At 43.1% G+C, this 24,343-nt stretch overlaps 1 protein-coding gene across 1 annotated transcript in view; it reads left to right on the forward strand.

Annotated features, from left to right (window-relative positions):
- Positions 1-24,343, forward strand: part of nup93 (nucleoporin 93) — a 65,776-nt gene that overhangs the window by 12,536 nt on the left and 28,897 nt on the right. The window contains exon 4 of the mRNA XM_079500565.1: positions 20,271-20,333. Within this exon, the coding sequence (XP_079356691.1) occupies positions 20,271-20,333 (63 nt within the window). The remainder of the gene's footprint in view (positions 1-20,270; positions 20,334-24,343) is intronic.

Below are 24,343 nucleotides of genomic sequence, written 5' to 3' on the forward strand. Positions count from 1 at the left end.
AGGAATATAAAGCAAAGAGTACATTATCAATACTACTAATCTATGGATCAATCCAAACCAAAGTGACAGTCTCCTAAAAAAAACCCTCGCTTTTGCATAGGCTACCGTGAAACCATACTGACATCAATACCTGTCACTATCTTATCTGCAGCTTCATGCAGTGTATATCGTAGGGCTGTGTGGCGACCGTGACATTTTAATATTTTACAATTGTGTCCAAGATGAACTGTGCAGATGGACGGACACAGACATGTGGACGGGGGCGTTAACATAACATAACCTCTGCCTTGTATTTTCACACTGGTCCAACGACAGACTCGGCAGATGGCATTGCCTTAGCCCATTTTGACCTGAGATCAGATTCTAAAAATGTCTTCTACATCCTGACAGTTTTCTGAAAAAGCTATGTTTCTATGTCAGTCGTTCTTCGATTTTTCAAAAATAGCAGACCTACAAGCTCATAGCGCGCCACCGAGTGGCGCGCTATGAGCTTGTAGGTCTGCTATTTTTCAATAGCTAAAGTATAACATAATGCTAACACCAAAATGGGTTAGTCTCAGACAGAGCAGAGAAAGGAAGCGAACAAACTATACAGTACTGTCAGTGTCAGTAGAAATGGAGTGCAAGAAGATCGGCCTCAAGCTCAATGCCAAGAATACAAAAGCAATGGTATTCAACACGGAGGACAGAGAGAAAAGTATTGCCGTAGCAGACAACCCGCAGCACTCCAGGTTCAAACAAAATCCTTATAGGTGCAAGGCTCGAAGATATAAGTAGAGATGAAGAAAATGCCAGCACTCATTGTATGTCCTTTTACATGATTTTATTTACCTCTGAGACTGAAAAACCGACGCGTTTCGGCCTGTATGGCCTTCCTCAGCGTTTGTCACAACAACAACACGGAGGACAGAACCATTGTTGCTGTCAGTGGTGCGGTCCTCGAGTTATTGTCAAAGACTTCAGATATATCTCTTCTGTGCCTGGTCTGCCTCGACGGAACAGGATCTGAAGCTCCGGAGGGCACTGGCCTGTAATCCCTTCAGTACGAGGATGAGAGTGGAAATCTGAGATGGGAGATGACCTCAAGAGGCAGCTGTTTGTGTCTCCAGTAGAATCCGTACTGCATGGATGGATGCTCACAGGACAGCAGGAAAAGGCCCTATTCAGTATTTTAGCTGCGACGTGAGCGCCCCCTCCTGAGATACATCCGGGTCCTACTTTGTGTCGCTTTTGTGTCCCCATAGAGTTATACTGTGACGCTCCGTCGGACTAAATCTGAGACGAAAACAACCACGAAAGTCTCATTTTACTGCTTTCCTCGCAACAACAAAGCTGCGCTGCTCTCCCAAATCTGGCGGTGACAGGCCGTCTGCCCCACACGGAATACTATCGCCATTTTATTTCAACTAAATCCTAATTAATGCAAACTAGATTCAACATACTCAAGCCTGCAAACATTCTAAATATGCCCCCGAAATATTTTACTGAGCAAATGGACCGTTACCACCTTCAATAATAATGATAATAATAGTCTTTATTGTCTCCACATCATTTTTTTTTGTCATAGACACTTGTACAAAACATTAATAATTCTACTCGAGTTGGAAGCATTAAGACCCATTTTAACCCTCAATGGCTTCCTTTCTGAAAAATAACGTCATTGTAAAAAGATTCACGTGTTTAGATATTCTATTTACAATGAGATGCGGACGGGAGCTGGTGCCACTTGGACCCGGGCGTTACGTAGCACTACAAAATGATGTCTGACTTAAATACTGAATAGAGCGTCGCAGTCCCGCCCCCTGTCATGACGACGCCAGGCCCAGGAAATGATTCCCAATGCATTTTTCCCATAGACATTTCAAAAAGTATTTATTTAAAGACGGTTTAATACGCCGCGGACAAAGCCAACTTGAGTCGTGACAAATAATGACAATAAACACAATATTTTGGACCAAACTAATAATTACAAAGAAGAAAAACAACAAAAGTGTTGTAACCTGCCGTTTTTTTTCTAATTCTTTGTTTGGCCCGAAAAATTGTGTTTGTTGTCATGATTTGTCACGACAAGAGTTGGCTTTGTACGAGGCTTAAAAGGTCTTTAAATAAATACTATTTGAAATGTCTATGAGGAAAATGAACGGAGAATCATTTCTTGGGCCATGGTAAGGGGCGGGACTGCGACGCTCTATAGACGTCACATGGGAGGACCATATCAGAAACGTGGACATCTACGGGGGGATCACGGACAAGATAAGACCTTTTGATTGATCCTGTGACGGAAGTTCAGTCGCGAAACTAGACGGTACAGCATTTCAAATACAGATTACAAGGCAAGGATGCATGATGGAAAGACATCACAGTCAAGGCAACGCCATCAATACACAATGTCTGGGACTTAGTTGGAACCGATGGCGAGCAAACTGTGTGGGAGCCAACCCAAGGCAACATCCTAGAGCTCCGGACTCTGATGCAGGATAGGGGGGAGTGGAGGATAGGGGGGGGAGTGGAGGGCAGTGATCCAGGAGTCCCCAGTTGGTGGTGTTGGCTACAGTAGTTCGTACCAACTCGGTTGAAAGTGGTTAACCCATTTTGACCTGAGATCAGATTCTAAAAATGTCTTCTACATCCTGACAGTTTTCTGAAAAAGCTGTTTCTATGTCAGTCGTTCTTCGATTTTTCAAAAATAGCAGACCTACAAGCTCGTAGCGCGCCACTCGGTGGCGCGCTATGAGCTTGTAGATCTGCTATTTTTCAATAGCTAAAGCATAACATAATGCTAACACAAAAAGGGGGTTCCCGCCCAAAAGTGGTTAAAAGACCATAGACAGTGACGTGTTAATAATGATGGAAATACAACATGTCCCTTTCAGCTAGCTGTTTTAATACAGATGAATGAAAACTATTCTAACGATTATGCAAAATAATTGTGATTAGCTCAAAATAATTGCGACCAAGGGATTATAATTATATAATAATTGTGACAGCCAGGCCTAAGCATATTGCATATAAATAAACAAGACAATTTTCCTGTCTACTTTTTAAATATATGCGGACATTTGGCTTGTTGTGACTTGTGAGCTTGTAGATCAGCTGTTTGACATACAAACGGTGGTCGTTAGTAAATGTCACATATAGCGAACCGAAGTCTGACCTCCCTACCACTAGAGGCCGATATATCCCCCTGGGTCACAGAGTTATTTTCTCCTTTGGAAATACCTTAGGGTCTCTGTAGCATTGTGGCATATAATGATAATAATAATAGCTTGAATTTATATAGGGCCGTTCATTAACCCAAGGACGCTTTACTTCAAAAACAATGAACAACAAACAAACAACCAAACAAAACCACAAACAACTATTTGCCATAAGCCTGGGAGAATAGGTCTTAACCCATTTTGGGCGGGAACCCCTTTTGGTGTTAGCATTATGTTATGCTTTAGCTATTGAAAAATAGCAGATCTGCTATTTTTGAAAAATCGCATCTGGGGGGTCCCTGGATGGGGGTCGGCGGCCAATTACATACAAAATTACACATGAAATATTGAAGACCACTGACATAGAAACATGGGTATTTCAGAAAACTGTCAGGATGTAGAAGACATTTTTAGAATCTGATCTCAGGAAAAAATGGCTTAAAAGAGTCCCGTGTTGGTGGAGCATGCGCATCTCCATTGGCAGAGGGTTCCCCAGGGGCCTGCCACACAGAAGGCTCTGTCCCCCAAGGTTTGCTTGCTTGTTTGTGGAAAGAACTGTGCTCCACAAATAAACAAATAATGTGAGGATATTGCAATTGGGGCCCAAACTAATTGGCATAACAAGATTTTTATGATTATATAACATTAATATATAAAAAGTAATAAAAAAACAAGAATGACTCGTCATAACTGCAGCAAGCTCGCTACAGGTTTTTATCTCCCATTGGCTGCCTTAGAGGATACGACGTCACGTTGCAGCGTTCAGACTATGGGTTTTATCTCCCATTGGCTTAGAGGATACGACGTCACGCTGCAGCGTTCAGACTATGGGTTTTATCTCCCATTGGCTTAGAAGCGCTAGAGACAGCCAATCATGAAAAAGTGTCCACTACTAGGTCCTCACTAGTCTCAACATGGACAGTATAGCCAGGCTGCACCTGGCTAAAAAAAAACATGCAAACGCAGTGTAGGTCCTGATCCAGACAAGGGTTGAGAATCACTGCATTAATATAAGCTAATAAAATGAAATATTTGTGAGTAATGGGGGAGTAACAGCCAGAGAGCTGATGACCATCCCCCCCTATTTTACTGACCTAATTGTTCCTCAGGGAAATAGTTGTGTAGCTACCAGGCCTTGTTCATGTGAGCGTGGGACAAAGGGACATGCAGACAGTCATCATAACCTACCAGGCCTTGTTCATGTGAGCGTGGGACAAAGGGACATGCAGACAGTCATCATAACCTACCAGGCCTTGTTACTGTGAACGTAGGACAAAGGGACATGCAGACAGTCATCATAACCTACCAGGCCTTGTTCATGTGAGCGTGGGACAAAGGGACATGCAGACAGTCATCATAACCTACCAGGCCTTGTTACTGTGAGCGTGGGACAAAGGGACATGCAGACAGTCATCATAACCTACCAGGCCTTGTTACTGTGAGTGTAGGACAAAGGGACATGCAGTCATCATAACCTACCAGGCCTTGTTACTGTGAGTGTAGGACAAAGGGACATGCAGTCATCATAACCTACCAGGCCTTGTTACTGTGAGTGTAGGACAAAGGGACATGCAGTCATCATAACCTACCAGGCCTTGTTACTGTGAGTGTAGGACAAAGGGACATGCAGTCATCATAACCTACCAGGCCTTGTTGATGTGAGTGTAGGACAAAGGGACATGCAGTCATCATAACCTACCAGGCCTTGTTACTGTGAGTGTAGGACAAAGGGACATGCAGTCATCATAACCTACCAGGCCTTGTTGATGTGAGTGTAGGACAAAGGGACATGCAGTCACCATAACCTACCAGGCCTTGTTCATGTGAGCGTGGGACAAAGGGACATGCAGTCATCATAACCTACCAGGCCTTGTTACTGTGAGTGTAGGACAAAGGGACATGCAGTCATCATAACCTACCAGGCCTTGTTGATGTGAGTGTAGGACAAAGGGACATGCAGACAGTCATCATAACCTACCAGGCCTTGTTACTGTGAGTGTAGGACAAAGGGACATGCAGTCATCATAACCTACCAGGCCTTGTTGATGTGAGTGTAGGACAAAGGGACATGCAGTCATCATAACCTACCAGGCCTTGTTACTGTGAGTGTAGGACAAAGGGACATGCAGTCATCATAACCTACCAGGCCTTGTTCATGTGAGTGTAGGACAAAGGGACATACAGTCATCATAGGCAGCGGTGGCCGAACGGATTGCGGAGCGGTCTTGATACCGGAAGGTTGCCAGTTCGAATCAGCGGTCCGACACGTTAAAATTACCACCGCTGAAGTGCCCTTGAACAAGGCATTGAACCACTACGATGAAATGTTCTGGCTGGTTCTGGCCTGGCTGGAAACAAGTTCTTGAGCTTAGCCCAGATACCCTGGGTAAATATAGTAATCATTTCATTTAATTTCATTTCATAACCTACCAGGCCTTGTTGATGTGAGTGTAGGACAAAGGGACACCTACAACCGTTTGGTCCACAGACTCCACACACAAATAAGACTGGGAAAAGCATTTTTTAAATATAATAATAACTACTGTAGATGTGTACCACTGCTAGCTTTCTCCGTCCCTCTGAGCCTCCATTTATCCCACCTCTTTGTTCATCAAAGAGATGTTCTTCCGTACATCGCTTTGGTCCTCCATCCCTCTTTCTTGACCACCCCACCCTGCTGAGGAGGCCCTGGGTTTGGTCCAGGCGTGGGCTTTAGTGCAGTCCAACCTAACGTCATCATCTCTCTCTCTCTCCCTCTGGTCCAGGCGTGGGCTTTAGTGCAGTCCAACCTAACGTCATCATCTCTCTCTCTCTCCCTCTGGTCCAGGCGTGGGCTTTAGTGCAGTCCAACCTAACGTCATCATCTCTCTCTCTCTCCCTCTGGTCCAGGCGTGGGCTTTAGTGCAGTCCAACCTAACTTCATCATCTCTCTCTCTCTCCCTCTGGTCCAGGCGTGGGCTTTAGTGCAGTCCAACCTAACGTCATCATCTCTCTCTCTCTCCCTCTTTAGTGCAGTCCAACCTAACTTCATCATCTCTCTCTCCCTCCCTCTTTAGTGCAGTCCAACCTAACTTCATCATCTCTCTCTCCCTCCCTCTTTAGTGCAGTCCAACCTAACTTCATCATCTCTCTCTCTCTCCCTCTGGTCCAGGCGTGGGCTTTAGTGCAGTCCAACCTAACTTCATCATCTCTCTCCCTGGGTTTGGTCCAGGCGTGGGCTTTAGTGCAGTCCAACCTAACTTCATCATCTCTCTCTCTCTCTTTAGTGCAGTCCAACCTAACTTCATCATCTCTCTCTCTCTCTTTAGTGCAGTCCAACCTAACTGCATCATCTCTCTCTCCCTCCCTCTTTAGTGCAGTCCAACCTAACGTCATCATCTCTCTCTCTCTCCCTCTGGTCCAGGCGTGGGCTTTAGTGCAGTCCAACCTAACTTCATCATCTCTCTCTCTCTCCCTCTGGTCCAGGCGTGGGCTTTAGTGCAGTCCAACCTAACGTCATCATCTCTCTCTCTCTCCCTCTTTAGTGCAGTCCAACCTAACGTCATCATCTCTCTCTCTCTCCCTCTGGTCCAGGCGTGGGCTTTAGTGCAGTCCAACCTAACGTCATCATCTCTCTCTCTCTCCCTCTTTAGTGCAGTCCAACCTAACTTCATCATCTCTCTCTCCCTCCCTCTTTAGTGCAGTCCAACCTAACTTCATCATCTCTCTCTCCCTCCCTCTTTAGTGCAGTCCAACCTAACTTCATCATCTCTCTCTCTCTCCCTCTGGTCCAGGCGTGGGCTTTAGTGCAGTCCAACCTAACTTCATCATCTCTCTCCCTGGGTTTGGTCCAGGCGTGGGCTTTAGTGCAGTCCAACCTAACTTCATCATCTCTCTCTCCCTCTTTAGTGCAGTCCAACCTAACTTCATCATCTCTCTCTCTCTCTTTAGTGCAGTCCAACCTAACTTCATCATCTCTCTCTCTCTCTTTAGTGCAGTCCAACCTAACTTCATCATCTCTCTCTCTCTCTTTAGTGCAGTCCAACCTAACTTCATCATCTCTCTCTCTCTCTTTAGTGCAGTCCAACCTAACTGCATCATCTCTCTCTCTCTCTTTAGTGCAGTCCAACCTAACTTCATCATCTCTCTCTCTCTCTTTAGTGCAGTCCAACCTAACTTCATCATCTCTCTCTCTCTCTTTAGTGCAGTCCAACCTAACTTCATCATCTCTCTCTCTCTCTTTAGTGCAGTCCAACCTAACTTCATCATCTCTCTCTCTCTCTTTAGTGCAGTCCAACCTAACTTCATCATCTCTCTCTCTCTCTCTTCCTCTGTCCCTGATTTCTTCCCCACCCAAACATAATAGCGACATAATAGCAGCCCTTTCTACTACGGGAGAACCTACACGTAGTGTCTACAACGCCATGTCATAACCATGTTTATTGAAATTATAGCTGTCATACATTTACACCGATTGCTCCATCACCTCTCTTATGCTGTGTAATGTGTTGGCATGCTCTGAATGAAGAAATAACACTAATACCATATGTCATATTAACCATGTTTATTAAAACGGTTTTAGAATAACACAGATTGCTCCAACACCTTCCTCTTTCCACTGCTGATCATGTCCAGCGCATGTAAGAATTAAGCAATATCGGCAAGTTAGCTGACGCGCGACGGGGTGTTTTAAAAAAAAGTGTTTGTTTGACACATGGTGCATAGACGCGTCACCATGGGAACCAATGTCGCCGTCGCCGATGGCTGTTTTGATTGACAGCTACGGCGACGGCGTCATAGCCGCCGTACTTCCGAAACAGTCATTGCTTATAGTCCCTATTAGTCAGCCGGATGTACCCTAGCCTGGGTGGGACTGACTGACTGACTGACTGACTGGAAGAGCACTTAGTCACTTAGTTTCTGGCAACATGGGGCTCAAGCACGCATGCACGCACGTCACACACACACACACACACACACACACACACACACACACACACACACACACACACACACACACACACACAAATGACCATTATGATCTTACACCCAGGGCCAACTTTCCAATCACTGAAGCATTTTGTTCTTTATTCATTTAGTAGAAAAGCTGAGTGATAAATGGCATGTTAATGTTGTATAAGATCCCAGAAGGCTCAACGCATGGCTCCAACACATGATAACGCATGGCTCCTGGATGGACCAAAACTCCAGAAGTTCAATAAGGTTCTGAGTCATTTAATATGTGACGTGGTGTATAAACAAATGATTTAACCCATTCAGGCCTGACGTCAGTACAGTATACAAGGTTTTTATCTTCCTAGATCCCTCTTTCCTCTGTCTCGTCTTTGCTCTTCTCTCTCTGGGAATTAGGCTTTAGTTTCCAGAGGATTTCATCGAATCATTCATTGAATCTGCTTATGGACTTGGAGGCTGAATCCTTTCGAATCCCTTTTATGTAACCTTTATTGAACAGTGAGGAAAGCCTTCTCTGTGCAAACGTATAGTACAGCTCTTGTTAGCAGTACTCGTTCAGGCTTCAAAAAGAACATAAATTAATTCATTTGCAAAATGAATGTAAAGCAGACTTCAGATTTGGGGAGGATTCAATAAGCAATGTAGTTCCAAATTGGAACCGGGTGTTGAACCTCAACCCTCCTAAGAATAAGTTATCAATCATACATCATCTCGGTTTCCTAGAATACCATTTTTGGAGCAAATGCCCAAATCCTAAACTTTGATGTCTGTAGTATTTCAAAAGACATGACAAATCAAAGCAATCCACAGGGAAATGTAATGGATTTAATTAGCTTTGCAGTGACTCATGAGAAGGTGATATTGGTGCATTTCCTGTGTTACTTTTGAAGTTGGTGTCTGCTTTTGTGGCTGCAGGGAAAAGTCTCCAGTGTGTTCCAAATGCTATATTCGTGTGTGTGTGTGTGTGTGTGTGTGTGTGTGTGTGTGTGTGTGTGTGTGTGTGTGTGTGTGTGTGTGTGTGTGTGTGTGTGTGTGTGTGTGTGTGTGTGTGTGTGTGTGTGTGTGTGTGTGTGTGTGTGTGTGTGTGTGTGTGTGTGTGTGTGTGTGTGTGTGTGTGTGTGTGTGTGTGTGTGTGTGTGGGGTTCATGTGCATGAATGACCTGATATAGTGATGTACAGCCTCCACTGTCAGTCATAGAGAGAAACACACACCGAGGGAATTGGTGTGTGAATGATACTAGTGTATCATACTAGTAGTGTATACTACTAGTATACACTACTAGTAGTGTATACTACTAGTATACACTACTAGTAGTGTATACTAGTAGTGTATACTACTAGTATACACTACTAGTAGTGTATACTACTAGTATACACTACTAGTAGTGTATACTAGTAGTGTATACTACTAGTATACACTACTAGTAGTGTATACTACTAGTATACACTACTAGTAGTGTATACTAGTAGTATACACTACTAGTATGATACACTACTAGTAGTGTATAGATGTACAGGCAGTAGTAGTACTATCTCTGTGTTGGCCGTTAATCCTAGATTTATCCTTGACCAAGCCTAAATGAATCTAGGAGGCAATTTCTATAGGTCACGCTTTTAGTTAACCTATATATAAGCAACTTTGAGGGTTTGGTAAACAGGCTTTGTCCTTATTTGTTCCTAATATTTTTTTTTGCCAATAACTGGACACATTTAAATTATTTGTGCGTACAAAGTTTTTCCACGCCCGTTAGAAGGAATATATTAACCTCGTGTGCCTTTTTTTTTAAACGAACAAACATAAGAAGACATTTCTGATCTGTGACACGTCGTGTGCTTGTAGATTAGCCATTTTTGAACAACATTAGAAAAAATGCTGATGCATTTTGAAAATGGGGCTTAAGCACTTAATGTTCTAGGATGTGCCATTATTAGGTCAATATCACACACTTGTCTATGGTTCAAATGGAAGGGTCCCTCCCTGTGTGTCTTGTCAGCTAACTGACTAGCTGGGGGTGGGAATTCAGTGCGTGGCTCATTTGTTCTCTGTTATAGCGAGAGAGAAAGAGAGAGAGAGAGAGACTATGATAGAGCTGTTATAGCGAGAGAGAGAAAGAGAGAGAGAAAGACTATGATAGAGCGAGAGAGAGACTATGATAGAGCCTCCCCTTCTGGAGGAGGACAAAAGCCAAGGAAAGGAAATATGTAGGAAAAAGGGTGTAGGAGGAAAATGAGAAAGGAAGGAGAGATGGAGGGAATGAGAGTGTGTGCAGATATAAAGAAATATATATAAAAGGAAGAAATGGCGACTGCCTGCAGGGTGAATTCTCTCCTTTCTGTCCGTCTGCATCTCAGTTATCACTATTCCATCTTTTTCCCTGATACTACCCCCCCCCCCCCCCCCCCCCCCCTCCATCCACCCCACTCCTACTGCATTTAAATCTGTCTCCTCTCATTCTCTCTCTCTTGCTTTCCATTCCTCACTCAGATCTTTCTCTTTCCCTCCCCCATCATGGTGTCTGTCTCCTGCCCCACCGCCGTCTGTCTGTCTGTCTCCTGCCCCACCACTGTCTGTCTGTCTCCTGCCCCACCACCGCCGTCTGTCTGTCTTCATACAGTGATGGCATGTATTGGGTGGACACAGTCTGATAAGAGTGTGTGTGTGTGCGTGTGTGCGTGCGTGCGTGTGTGCGTGTGCGCGTGCGCGCATAGAGTGTTAGAGGGGCAGGGGCTGAAATCCCGTAAGAGGGCACTTTTGGACAAAAACAGCGAAAATGGCAGATCTACAAGCTCTCAACGCGTCGCTATTTTCGTGGTGCAAACCCAGCGTCTTTATTTACTGGAGATGCGGTGTATATACGACATGGATTTCGAAACAAATTAGTTAAAAAAAAGGCAATTCTCCTGAATGCTGCCTTCCAGTATGGCATGGAAAGGAGAGGGAGGGGCATTTGCATTTCTTTCACCATGTAGTAAATGCTGCATTTGTGGTCTGGAGAGGGCAGTTGTTTTATAGACGGGTAAAAGGGGCATGGGGCCGAAGCCCCCTTTGGGCTGTGTGTGTGTGTGTGTGTGTGCACATGTGTGCAATGTGCATGCACGGTATTGCACGCACACTGACGGAGCCCCACCTCTGACATCTCTTAACGCCTCGTGCAGCTTCTGCACATGCGGACAGCATGTGAAAGAACACATGAATGAATGTTTGACTGAATGAATTGTTTGTGTGTACAGGTCAGGTGACACATGGGCACCGCTTCCTTCCATGCTTCTCTGGTGCGTGGCGTCCGTGCACCATGACTACAACAGAGCTGTACGTTGTGAATGAGTGCATGCCATGTGCCTACACTATCACTACACACGCTGCAGGCACGTGTGTTTCCATGCCTGCAATGTTTGCCACAAAGGCAGGTGTGTGTGTGTGTGTGTGTGTGTGTGTGTGTGTGTGTGTGTGTGTGTGTGTGTGTGTGTGTGTGTGTGTGTGTGTGTGTGTGTGTGTGTGTGTGTGTGTGTGTGTGTGTGTGTGTGTGTGTGTGTGTGTGTGTGTGTGTGTGTGTGTGTGTGTGTGTGTGTGTGTGTGTCACCCTACATGCCTCCCACCCCCTTCATTAACTAAACATGACCCTTAAGAGCATGATTAGCCTGGTTTCAACACAGGATGTCGGAAGTCATCAACTGAGAGGAGGAGGAGAGGAAAAAAGCATTACTGTAATTGCATTGCGCCGCCATGGGAGAGAGGAGGGAGGAAAGGAGGGAGGGAGGGAGGAAAGAAACAGGATGCATAGACGGATAAAAGGAACAAACTGAGTGGGACTGAGAGGTTGTGGGGGAGGGGGGGGGGGGGGGATGCTGGGAAGAAGTGAAGGATCGAGAGAGGTAGAGAGAGAGAGTGAGTGAGGGAAAGAGAACAGAGGATGAATGGGGGTGTTAACTTATGGTACGATCTGAGAATATATATGAATCCATAGCTCCCATCTCATGGACCCCCCCCTCCCCCGTGTCTGAGTCCGGAGTTGGTACAGCCCTCCCGACAATAAAACCAACCTCCAGTGAGTCTCGATGTGGCACTTCTACCCGGCTCTCTCGTTGCTTTGCCCACAGAGGCAGTGGCCTGGTTTAGCACGGTGGAAGACTGCGACTGGACCGACATGCAGGCTCCACGGGACCCTGGGAACACGCCCCAGAATGGCGGCCACTTGCTGCTGCCCTGGCTGGCAGAGCCTCAGAGAGATGGGGAGGGTTAGGGGGCCAGGGGTGAGGGGTGCAATGCGGGTCTCACAGGGGCTGTCAAAAGCCTGGACACCTGGCATTACTTAGCTTTTTAGGTACTTTTGTACTTTTACTCTTCTCCTGTTGTCTCATCCTCTCCTGTCCCTGTCTGACTGTCTGCTGGCAGTCTAGAGCTCAGCATGAGTGAGTATCGCCTACACAAGCAAGCACGCACGCACGCACGCACACACACACACACATGCACACACGCACACACACTTAATACACTTAAATATACATGCATGTGTGTTCTGTGTGTGTCTGTCACTCTGTCTCTCTCTATCACCTGTCACTCTTTCTTTCTCCCTCATTGTATTGGCTTACTTTGCAATTAATGTATGTCATGTTATGACAAACAATGATGGTAATATAATGGACCAATGATGATAATAGTGATTACTTTTTGAAGGCATCTGTACAGTATGTATTCTCTACACAGGAAGTGGAGGAGTGATGGGTGGGGTTACACACAGACACACATGCGCTTGCAAACGCACGCACGCACACACGCACGCACACACGCAACGGCTCGCGCAAAGAGCGGCACCGGCTGGCTCATTGTCTCACGGCAACTGAGGACAAAATCCTTCCTTCCTTTCCTTCTTCCCTCCTTCCTTCCCTCCTTCCTTCCCTCCCTTACTTTCAATTTCACATGTCATTCTGACAGATGGCAACCATATGTTTTGCTGAATGCTGAATCAATGCAATTAAAATATAGGTTATACTTTGATGGTTATAGATGTATGTACTTGTGTGTGTGCGTGCGTGTGCTTTCCTCAATAGGATCCTACTATTACGATACTTAATTTGTGGGGAGGAATGTGTTCCTCTTAATCAAAAGAGACTGTGTACAGTCAGTAATACATTGTCATTTTCTGTAACTCTGTCTTCTAAGTTATTGTCTGTAGAAAAGAGGGAGGCTGGAGAGGCTGTTTCCCTTCACGCCTAACAATAGATTGTGTGCCTTATCAGTCAAACTATTCCTATACAATTTCATAATTGGTGATTGTAAGTAGGCTGTGTTGCTGTTAAATCACGATGACCGTGACATACTGTATATTACTTGGAAGATATTTGATGATTTGAGATTTAGGATCGATTGGAAAAGGATAATATAAAACATTGATCCTATCAGCTAATATAAGCTGCCATTTGTCATCATGACTGGCCATCTATACATTTTGTTCAGGCACTGTCTCCTCTTCTTGGCTGACCAAGCCCAAGAAGAGGAGAGAGGCCTGTATGCCAGCGCAGTGTGTGCGCACTCACGCGTGCACATGTATGTCACATTTACATTACACGCCAATCATGTTACATACATGTCAAGAAGTAGAGAATGCATGTCGTGTGTGCCCCCCCCCCCCCCCCACACACACACACACACACACACTTTACCTGTATGTAATAGAGTAACCTTTTACATATACAATTAACCCATTTAGGCCTGACCTCGAAATTAAAAAAAAAAAAAAAAATCTAAATCCTCCAGTTTTTTTAAATAAATATTTTCACGTTTTTTCAAAAAAAATTCAATAGCTAAATTATAACGTAATGATTAAAACACCAAAAGGGGTTCCCACCCAAAATGGGTTAATCTAAAGAAATGATACTTTACAGAGAGCTGTGGTGATTAGTAATCACCACTTTAATTCTGCTGCGACACACATGACATTTTTTATACTGTATATTCTGTATGAGTTTTTGCACCTCTTTTAAAAATATATTCATATTTATGGGAGATCGGGCTATACTTCTGTTTCTCCTGCCGCCGTGTTCCCATTTCCTGCAGAAGCTTCTAGACTGTCTGGCCATCTGTCTGTTGGTGTTACGGTGGGTCGCAGACCTGTGAGAGAGCATAACGTAAGGGGTGGGCCCCCCCAAAAAAGTTACAAAACCCCAATCTAAATCCATTAATTTACATTTAACACATCACAATTTTGTATTGTTTTTGCTGAAGTCTGTCCATATGTTGGGAAGCTTACATTTCATCAGGTTTGTGTGTCAGACTCGGCGCAGGTCTTAAAGGACCACTTCACCACTTTTCAACCTATCTTCATATACTAGTCCTCACTAATGAACATGATAAAATGGCTACCATTTTTTTCTACTCGGTCTGTGTCGCAGTTCAGAAACCCGTCCACCAGTCAGTGACATCATCGATGGGGAATCCAAGCTATTAGAAACTGCAGGCTTTCTAGTACTGAAAAGTTGCAATGCGAAAATGGAAGCCATCGTTCTCATGATCATAATATTTTTTGTAAAAATATCTGCCTAACGATGATGTCACTGGTGGACGGGTTTCTGAACTGCACACAGTCCTGCTATGAGAAGCAGACTGAGTAGAAAAAATGGTGCCATTTTATCATGTTTATTAGTGAGGACCAATTACATGAAGATGGGGTGGAAAGTGGTGAAGTGGTCCTTTAAAGTAAACCTCCCGTTTGCTGTCTATTTTTACCTCTTTAGAATGAAGGCATAGAGGACTAGAAGCTTCTGTAGAATGAAGGCATAGAGGACTAGAAGCTTCTGTAGAATGAAGGCATAGAAGACTAGAAGCTTCTGCAGAATGAAGGCATAGAGGACTAGAAGCTTCTGTAGAATGAAGGCATAGAGGACTAGAAGCTTCTGTAGAATGAAGGCATAGAGGACTAGAAGCTTCTGTAGAATGAAGGCATAGAGGACTAGAAGCTTCTGTAGAATGAAGGCATAGAGGACTAGAAGCTTCTGTAGAATGAAGGCGTAGAGAACTAGAAGCTTCTGCAGTATTTTATCATTTCAAAATGTCGGTTACAGACAGTGGCTACGTCTCACCATGGCATACCTAACAATTGTCTACATACCGATGACGCACAGCATATTACGGCTTACGGCGCCCCTCCTAAATTGATGATCAGTACATGTAAATGTAAATGAATACGAATAGAGAAAGAGAGAACGACATGGATGGAGGAAAGAGGGACGAAGCCCATGGCCTTGTGGATGGACTCATTGACACATTCATGAGTCAAGTGTCAAATGGCACTTTTTAATACTATGGTCATATAACATGTACTATAGGCCCTTTCTTATGTACAGTACATGTGTATATATAGGTTTGATATTAGAGTGTGATACATTGTCAATACTTTGTGGAGGTGGAGATTGGTGATATTTGGCTATAGTCATGTAGATTGACTGCTTTTGCTAGTTGATGCACAACTAAGTGCGACTGTGGCTCAGGAGGTAGAGCAGGTCGTCCAATGATCCATGGGTCGGCGGTTCAAATCCCGGCTCCTGTCTACATGTCGAAGTGTCCTTGGGCAAGACACTGAACCCCAAATTGCTCCCGATGTGCTGGTTGGTACCTTGCATGGCTTCCGCCGCAATCGGTGTATGAATGTGTGTGTGAATGGGTGAATGTAATGCACAATCTATGTAAAGCGCCTTGGATAAAGGCGCTATATAAATGCACCATTTACCATTTACCAATTTTTATACATGTGGTTTAGTGGCTAGCCAGCCTTTGTGCTTTCTAGATACTATTCTATACATTAGTTCAGTGCTCTAGTTCTCTAGTGAGTACTGTTGACTGAGCTGTGACCTTTCCTTTGTTAGTTAAATATAGACATTGTGTAAGATTCTCCTGGGTAGACTGTAGACAGAGGTTGAGGAGGGGCAGCCGGTGGAGAGAGAGGGGGGAGATGGGGCAGGCCATGAGAGGTACACATGTATGCAAGGAAAGATTAGAGGTAGGGATGCACCGAAAGGAAAATTCTTGGCCGAAACCGAATACCGAATATAGGAAACCGTTGGCCGAATACTTAAATAATAACCACTATTATTGGTCCATAAAACATTTATTCAGCTCTTTTGAATGCATTAATTGCATACACTATTCGGTGATATATTTTCTGCCTATTCGAGCCGAAAACCGAATAGGCCGAAAATGCATTTTTAGCCATTTTTAGCCATTTTCTGCCGAATATTTTCTGCGGCCGAATATTCGGTACATCACTAGTACACATGTATGCAAGGAAAGATTAGAGGTGTACCCGTCCGTCCCATACCATTCTTTCCTTCCAGATACCCATAACTTGCGTATCGGTTGATACCGAGTACCGATCCGATCTGTGCAATCTCGATAAAGAACTAGGACAGTGGTTCTCAAAATAGGGTCCAGTTTCTCTCAGGGTTCCAAATGGACCCTTACAGGTCTGTAACTCTGAGAGCGTACAATTGGAACCAAACCAAATGGACCCTTACGTTGAGTGAGAACCACTGATGTAGGAATAAATACAAATGATCTATAAAACAGTAGTACAACATAAACTGAAGCATTCAACATGGCGTAGACTAGCATCCTGATACCGTCCGATACCAGCGTTTTAGGCCCGTATTGGCAGTTTAACAACTCTAGGAAAGATACAGAACCAGAGCGATAGAGGATGAAAGCAAGTCGGAGGGATGCACCAAAAGGGAAATTCTTGGCCGAATACCGAATATAGGAAACAGTTGGCCGAATACCGAATATAATTAATATTATATATCTTTTTTTCCTACCATTGCTGTCATGGCCGTACCTTAAAGCTACCTGATTTATGGCAAAATAAATGGTTATGGCAAAACTTAACTTAAATAATAATCACTATTATGGGTCCATAAAACATTTATTCAGCTTTTTTGAATGCATTAATTGCATACAGTATTCGGTGATATATTTTCTGCCTATTCGGGCTGAAACCGAATAGGCTGAAATATTTTCTGCGGCCGAATATTCGGTGCATCACTAAAAGCGACCATTATGTGAAATGGAAGTGGATAGAGAGAACAAGAGTGCTTTTGAGAGGTAAGGAAGTGACAGTTTGAGGGTTTTTCTGCAAAACGTTGACCTTATTAATTATGTGGTATGCTTTTTAATAGCTTAGCCTACCTGGAAACTAAATGTTGCTTCGGGCAATGTAAACAAGTACATTTTATTGCAAAGATCCTCAAAATGAAATTAGAAAACTGTAGATGGGGATTTCGTCTCTGCCCCTGCCTGCATCTGTGTTCTAGCGGTAGTGCTACTCAGGAACCTGTAGAGGTCGCCTTTTTTCTGACTTGCATGCATGTCTGTCTCAGTGGTAGTTTGAGTCGGTCAGGTGTTAAATACGTATTATTAACCCATTTTGGGCGGGAACCCCTTTTGGTGTTAGCATTATGTTATGCTTTAGCTATTGAAAAATAGCAGATCTACAAGCTCATAGCGTGCCTGACATAGAAACATAGCTTTTTCAGAAAACTGTCTGATCTCAGGTCAAAATGGGTTAATGAATTCTATTTATAATGCACTTTACATTTGGACAAAATCTCAAAAGTGCTACAATAAATATTTGCATAAACACCATCACACCACCGGTCCAAGAAAGCCGTAACAAACCTTAAACGTACCGCAGACATTGTGATTGTGTAGTGACTGACACAGTATTCGGTCCGCCAAACGCAGTGGTTCTCAACGTGGAACCCCTATAGAAGGGTTCTAGGAGCTGCCCAGCTAAATGATTGATAGTTACGCACTATAAAGGCACACTTTGACTGACACTTTTGTTGTTTTAAGTTCATGGTGGATGAGTAGTGCAGGACACAATGGCTGCGTGGGTACTAGACCTCGTCCATCATAACAGAATTTGGTCCCAGAAGATGAGAGGGAGAGAAATTAAGGAGCCAATATGGTAGACAGTTTTGAGACGGGAAAGGAAATGTGAAATAGATTAAATGTGAAATAGATAAATGGAGGTATAGTGAGCACGTCAGCACGATGGTGACGATGTGTGGACCGCGGGGTGAAACTCTTATGAGAGGGGTAGATAAATGGAGGTATAGTGAGCACGTCAGCACGATGGTGACGATGTGTGGACCATGGGGTGAGCCTCTTATGAGAGGGGTAGATAAATGGAGGTATAGTGAGCACGTCAGCACGATGGTGACGATGTGTGGACCGTGGGGTGAGACTCTTGAGAGAGGGGCGAGTAAAACTATGTGCTTTAGAAAGCATGTAAGCTGCTCCCACATGCTTCAAGTAGACGGACAGTGAAATAACAGCCCATCACCAGACAGGAGAAATAAGTAGCTGTCAGTTAAAGGGATCTTTTGTCAGAGATATATGTCTGCACTCTGCACTTACATGCTTTTTTTCCATGCTTACATTGATCATATAATACTCTACCTTTCATATCTAAGACATGGAAATTCATCTTCATCTTCCAAGTCTAGCTAATTAATACACCAATGGTTTGGGATCGGGACCGAGGAAATATTTTGTTCAGTACATAAGGTCATACTTTTCAGTTTTCATCTCTTCAGATTTCTATGGTAAAAAGTGGGCAGATGAAATTATATATAAAACAAATTGTTCAATGTGTGTGTGTGTGTGTGTGTGTGTGTGTGTGTGTGTGTGTGTGTGTGTGTGTGTGTGTGTGTGTGTGTGTGTGTGTGTGTGTGTGTGTGTGTGTGTGTGTGTGTGTGTGTGTGTGTGTGTGTGTGTGTGTGTGTGTGTGTGTGTGTGTGTGTGTGTGTGTGTGTGTGTGTGTGTGTGTGTGTGTGTGTCGCGTGTATTTTCTGTGCAGATTGTAGGGATGCATTAACTCTCTGCTCCAATACCGTTTCAGAAAACCCTTTGAAAGCTTTGTTGAGGTCTAAATTCATGACGACAATGCTCTATAAATAAAATGCTTTTATCGCCCGTTTAGAAACCGCCTGCCTATGATTTTAGCATTGATTTTATTTTTATATTTGTTCCCTGTAGTTGTGACCTTGCTGTATGCTCTGCCAGCATAAAACTCCCAGCAACGTCACCCACCCCCCCCCCCGTGTGTCCTTAGAGCAGGAAGTGAACGTGTGTGCATACAGCAAGGCCTCCATTTTAATGTTGTCTTAAGATGGCTGCCCTCCTGACTGTTCCCTGTCCTCATCCGCTTCCCCAACCCTCTCTGAAGAGGGCAATTATGTACTCTCCTACACCCGGCAATAATTACCATGTAATCACTCGCTAATTCACATCCTATATATAGATCGAGGAGCCTGTGTTTTATTGGGATAGGTGAGTGAGAGGCATAATTGCTACATTTCAGCTGGAAAATGCAGAGAATGGGGACAGATGCATCGTGATGCAGGTGCAGCCATCTTGAGACGACACCAAAAGCGGAGACTGCAGTGCCCTGCTTTGAGAGAGAGGACACTTAAATGGTGTATGGATGAGTTCACCCATTTCGGACGATTATTCTACAAATAGCTTCTATATCATAACTGTTTTCTGAAAATCTTATTCAGTGGTGCTCAAAAGGTTTTCATGTCAAGGACCCCCAAAATGATATGTATTTGGCCACGCCCCCTTCCCCCCCCATCTCCAAATACTGTTTCAGGGACTCACAAATTTTAGTTAAAGATCTTCACAAATTTTCTAAAATAGCAGATCTACAAGCTCATGATGTGGCATGAAGTGGCGCGCTAATATGATTGTATATCTGCTATTTTTGAATAATAGTTAAAGTGGTTAAAATCAAAAAATTACCCAGACGCTTTCCCAGTTTTAATGGGAATACAGTGTGAGCAGTTCCTGTATGCCTGCTGATCATTGCAAATGATTTGTGAATAATTTCAAGCATCCATACTGTAGATTAGCCAGGTTTTCCAGGTGTTGTACACAAATGTGCTATCGATTTGTGAAAGAATGAAAATGTGTGAAAACATAATTAAGCAGGTTTTTATCTCACATGGACGAAGCTGCTGATTGTGCACCTGTTAAATCGGTTCCATCACACGCTGTATTCCTTGGCTTCAAATGTCTTCTGATCTTGCTCTGTTTGTCATTCACTCATCCCTTGGTTTCTTTCACAGGGCTTCTTGAAGAACGAGAGAGACAACGCCCTCCTGTCGGCCATCGAGGAGTCACGACGCAGGGTTGGTATCTATTTAGTGGGGAGCATCTCTTAAAGACTCTTGGTAAAACCTGGATGAAATTGTAAATGTGAAACACTCGCGTGTGCATGACATTATAGTAGTGCGTAAACCGATGCCAGATTCTTGGTTCCAATCTTAGACGACTGTTATAGAATCTTTTGGAGAGCACTTATAACACAGTAAAATAACATAATGAGACAGACACAATTCAGAGTTTCAAAGTATTAGAATCTTGTATTCGAATACGGAGCCAGCGTCAAGCGTTACAATGGAACACCATGTACTGACTCACCACAACTCAGTCAGACTTCAGCTTAAATACATTCCTACATCCTCAAGGAGTAGGTGGGTCTTACCACATGAGACAATGGGAAGACCCTTCCCTCAGACCACACAGGTCAAATGTCAGTAAAGATAATAATGGGACAGAAAACAACTTCTCATAGTTTAGTTTCCCATGAGTGATTTGATCTCCTTAAATGTATAACTTAGTGTATTCCACATTTCCTCGACACAACCAATTACCAATGTTTTGAGAGATATTTCATCACAAATTGTAAAATTTGTAAAAATGTGGAGAACATTTAACTTATAACAAAGAAAAACAAATACTCAAATAAAATGGCGAATGGGAGGGCCGACACACTGACCACCACCGTCCCCCACTCATAAAATCTGTGCGTGGGCCTCGTCAAGCACTTGAGAGAGTGCCCAACGTCGAGTCCTTCTGGTAGGCGGTTTTCCAGGACCACCAATCCGACTGATATGTCCATATATGGGCTTATATCAGGGATCTCCATATGTGGCCATAAAAGGGACAAGAACTGACTGATATACAGATTAGGGCATTCACTTCTAGTCATTTCTACTAGTTGACTAGTTAAACAACTAGTCGACTAGTTGTTTAACTACCTACTACCTATTTTTCTTTTCTTTTTTGAAATAAATATTTGTACATTTAAAAACTGTGTACATTGGTGACTATAACTATAATCTACCTGATCTTGAGGCCTACAAAATCGGGAAAAAAATAAAAACCTTTTTTTTTTCTTATCAACTAGTCAACTAGTACCAACAAGGTCGACTAGTGGATTTACTAGTCGACTAGTAAACTAGTCGACTAGTTGCTTAATGCCCTAATACAGATCCCAATATATGGGAATAAAAGGAACTTAAATTTGAGGGAACAATCCTGAAATGGTTTTGTTGTTAATCTCATTTGGGTTTAGTAAGAACTAAGGAATGTGAATCGTAGCCCTCATTAATCTCATTTGGGTTTAGTAAGAACTAAGGAATGTGAATCGTAGCCCTCATTAATCTCATTTGGGTTTAGTAAGAACTAAGGAATGTGAATCGTAGCCCTCATTAATCTCATTTGGGTTCAGTAAGAACTAAGGAATGTGAAACGTAGCCCTCATTAAAGTTTTATAAGTGAAGTATCCTGTACTCTAAACCCCTTGTGGTGTAAGTCTTATGGGGACTGTTGTGTGAAATGGTTTTCCTGATGTTCACCAGAGAGTCATTTGGTTTAATTAGCTGCCTTTCCATTATCTCTCTGAGTCTCTGTGCTCCCTGAGAGGGAAAATAATATCCTTGGATTGCATGTAGGGATAGAAATCAAATACACCTGATGATGGAGTTTAAAGAAATATGCTATATCTGTGTAGGCTGTGGATGTCGTTTTTCACTTTTGTATTTCCCAAATAGTTAATCTAATCTCGTTTTCACCTCAGATTTTGAGATTACAACATTCACAAAAGTTACTTGACTTCCAGGTTTGCCTTTGTCTATTGTCCAAACTGCAGTGGATTCGTCTAAAGCAAGTGGTATGGCTTGACTACAATGCTGATATAATTTACACTTGAAGTACCTTCACACATGTCCCTGAGCGACACAATTCAAATTTAACCCATTTTGACCTGAGATCAGATTCAAAAAATGTCTGTTTGAAAATGACAGTTTTCTGAAAAAGCTATGTTTCTATGTCCGTCGTTCTTCGATTTTTCAAAAATAGCAGACCTACAAGCTCATATCGCGCCACTCCCGCGATAACTTTTATTGTGTGTTCTTGCCAATGTACATGTAGATTCTAATATCTATCTATTGAGAATAATACAAGAATGCTCGCACCAAAACACGCTCGCCCCGGGTGAAATCTGGCGACCTCGGAACGGTCGTCGGTACGTTTACGTTTAGGTGTCCCTAAACGTAACCTCAGTAAAACTATGCCTAAACCTAACCTTATTCCTGAATGTAACCTTGTAAAACTATGCCTAAACCTAACCTTATTCCTAAATGTAACCTTGTAAAACTATGCCTAAACCTAACCTTATTCCTAAATGTAACCTTGTAAAACTATGCCTAAACCTAACCTTATTCCTGAATGTAACCTTGTAAAACTGTGCCTAAACCTAACCTTATTCCTAAATGTAACCTTGTAAAACTATGCCTAAACCTAACCTTATTCCTAAATGTAACCTTGTAAAACTATGCCTAAACCTAACCTTATTCCTGAATGTAACCTTGTAAAACTATGCCTAAACCTAACCTTATTCCTAAATGTAACCTTGTAAAACTATGCCTAAACCTAACCTTATTCCTGAATGTAACCTTGTAAAACTGTGCCTAAACCTAACCTTATTCCTAAATGTAACCTTGTAAAACTATGCCTAAACCTAACCTTATTCCTAAATGTAACCTTGTAAAACTATGCCTAAACCTAACCTTATTCCTGAATGTAACCTTGTAAAACTGTGCCTAAACCTAACCTTATTCCTAAATGTAACCTTGTAAAACTATGCCTAAACCTAACCTTATTCCTAAATGTAACCTTGCAAAACTATGCCTAATCTTGAACTTATTCCTAACCTTAACCTCAATGAAATGAATACAAGAATACAAGAAGTGTTGGGGGCGAGCAGTCCGAGAAGAGATTACTAAATTGCTAGTACTAAAGTGAAAGGCTGAAAGAAAAAAGAATGAAAAATGTACATCGACTAAAGCAATTCAGTTTCAAACATTTCAACATTTGGCGAATAGAAGAAGAGGGGAGCGCTGCCGTGGTCCGTTGTTTGTTGAACTGAATACAGGTGCTCGTTGGCGAGTTTAGAATAACATAAAAGAAGAGGATCCAAGGCACTCTGTTCCAGTGAGGTGAAAATTGGTTATAAGGCATGGCATGGCAAAGATCATTACAAAGAGGACCAACGCGTTTCGGCACTCAGCCTTCGTCAGGGTCCCATGGGACCCTGACGAAGGCTGAGTGCCGAAATTGTGCCGAGATTGTAATGATCTTTGCCATGCCTTATAACCAATAAAAAAGGCTTTTTTTCACCTCACTGGAACAGAGTGCCTTGGATCCTCTTCTTTTATGTTATATTCCAACATTTGGCGTTCTTCCTCTCTGTGTTGAGACGAAATTCTGTGACACAATAATGTGTGTGCAGACGATTAATAATGTGTGTGCAGACGTTGGCCTCCATACGCTAACCGAGGTTAAATGAGGAAGATTGAGAAGTTGCTCAGCCTACTTCTGTTTCCGGGAAGCCAAAACCTAACACAGTGAAATCCTCACTGTTAATGGTGCCAATTCCACTCCACAACAAGTGTGGAGTGGAATGTAATGGGGTCCATTTGGTTTAACATTGGTACACTCCAACACCCAGCATTTTACTGTGTATGAAGCGAACAAATTAACCTGGATCCGTAATTTAAAAAGACAGAGCGAAGCAGGGGCTCTGTGTTCATCAGCGATCCTGAAATAAGTGTTCTTCTGAGACTAGTCGGAACCATAATGAGGTTTACATGGAGCTGACCTACATCGTAGTAGTCTTAATGCGTTTCCTTGCAAAATGATAAAGTGATGAAGCATGGTTGGAAAAACAATGATAAAACATATTTCAAAAGTCACAATTCTGGGATTTGCAATGTATTTAATACTATATTTAATACATGTTTTTAAGGGTGTGTTTGGGGTGAGGGAGGTGGAGTCGGCATTTGCTGCATTTGAG

This window comes from Electrona antarctica (genome assembly GCF_951216825.1).
Source record: "Electrona antarctica genome assembly, chromosome: 5".
In the NCBI taxonomy this organism is placed as follows: Eukaryota; Metazoa; Chordata; class Actinopteri; order Myctophiformes; family Myctophidae; genus Electrona; species Electrona antarctica.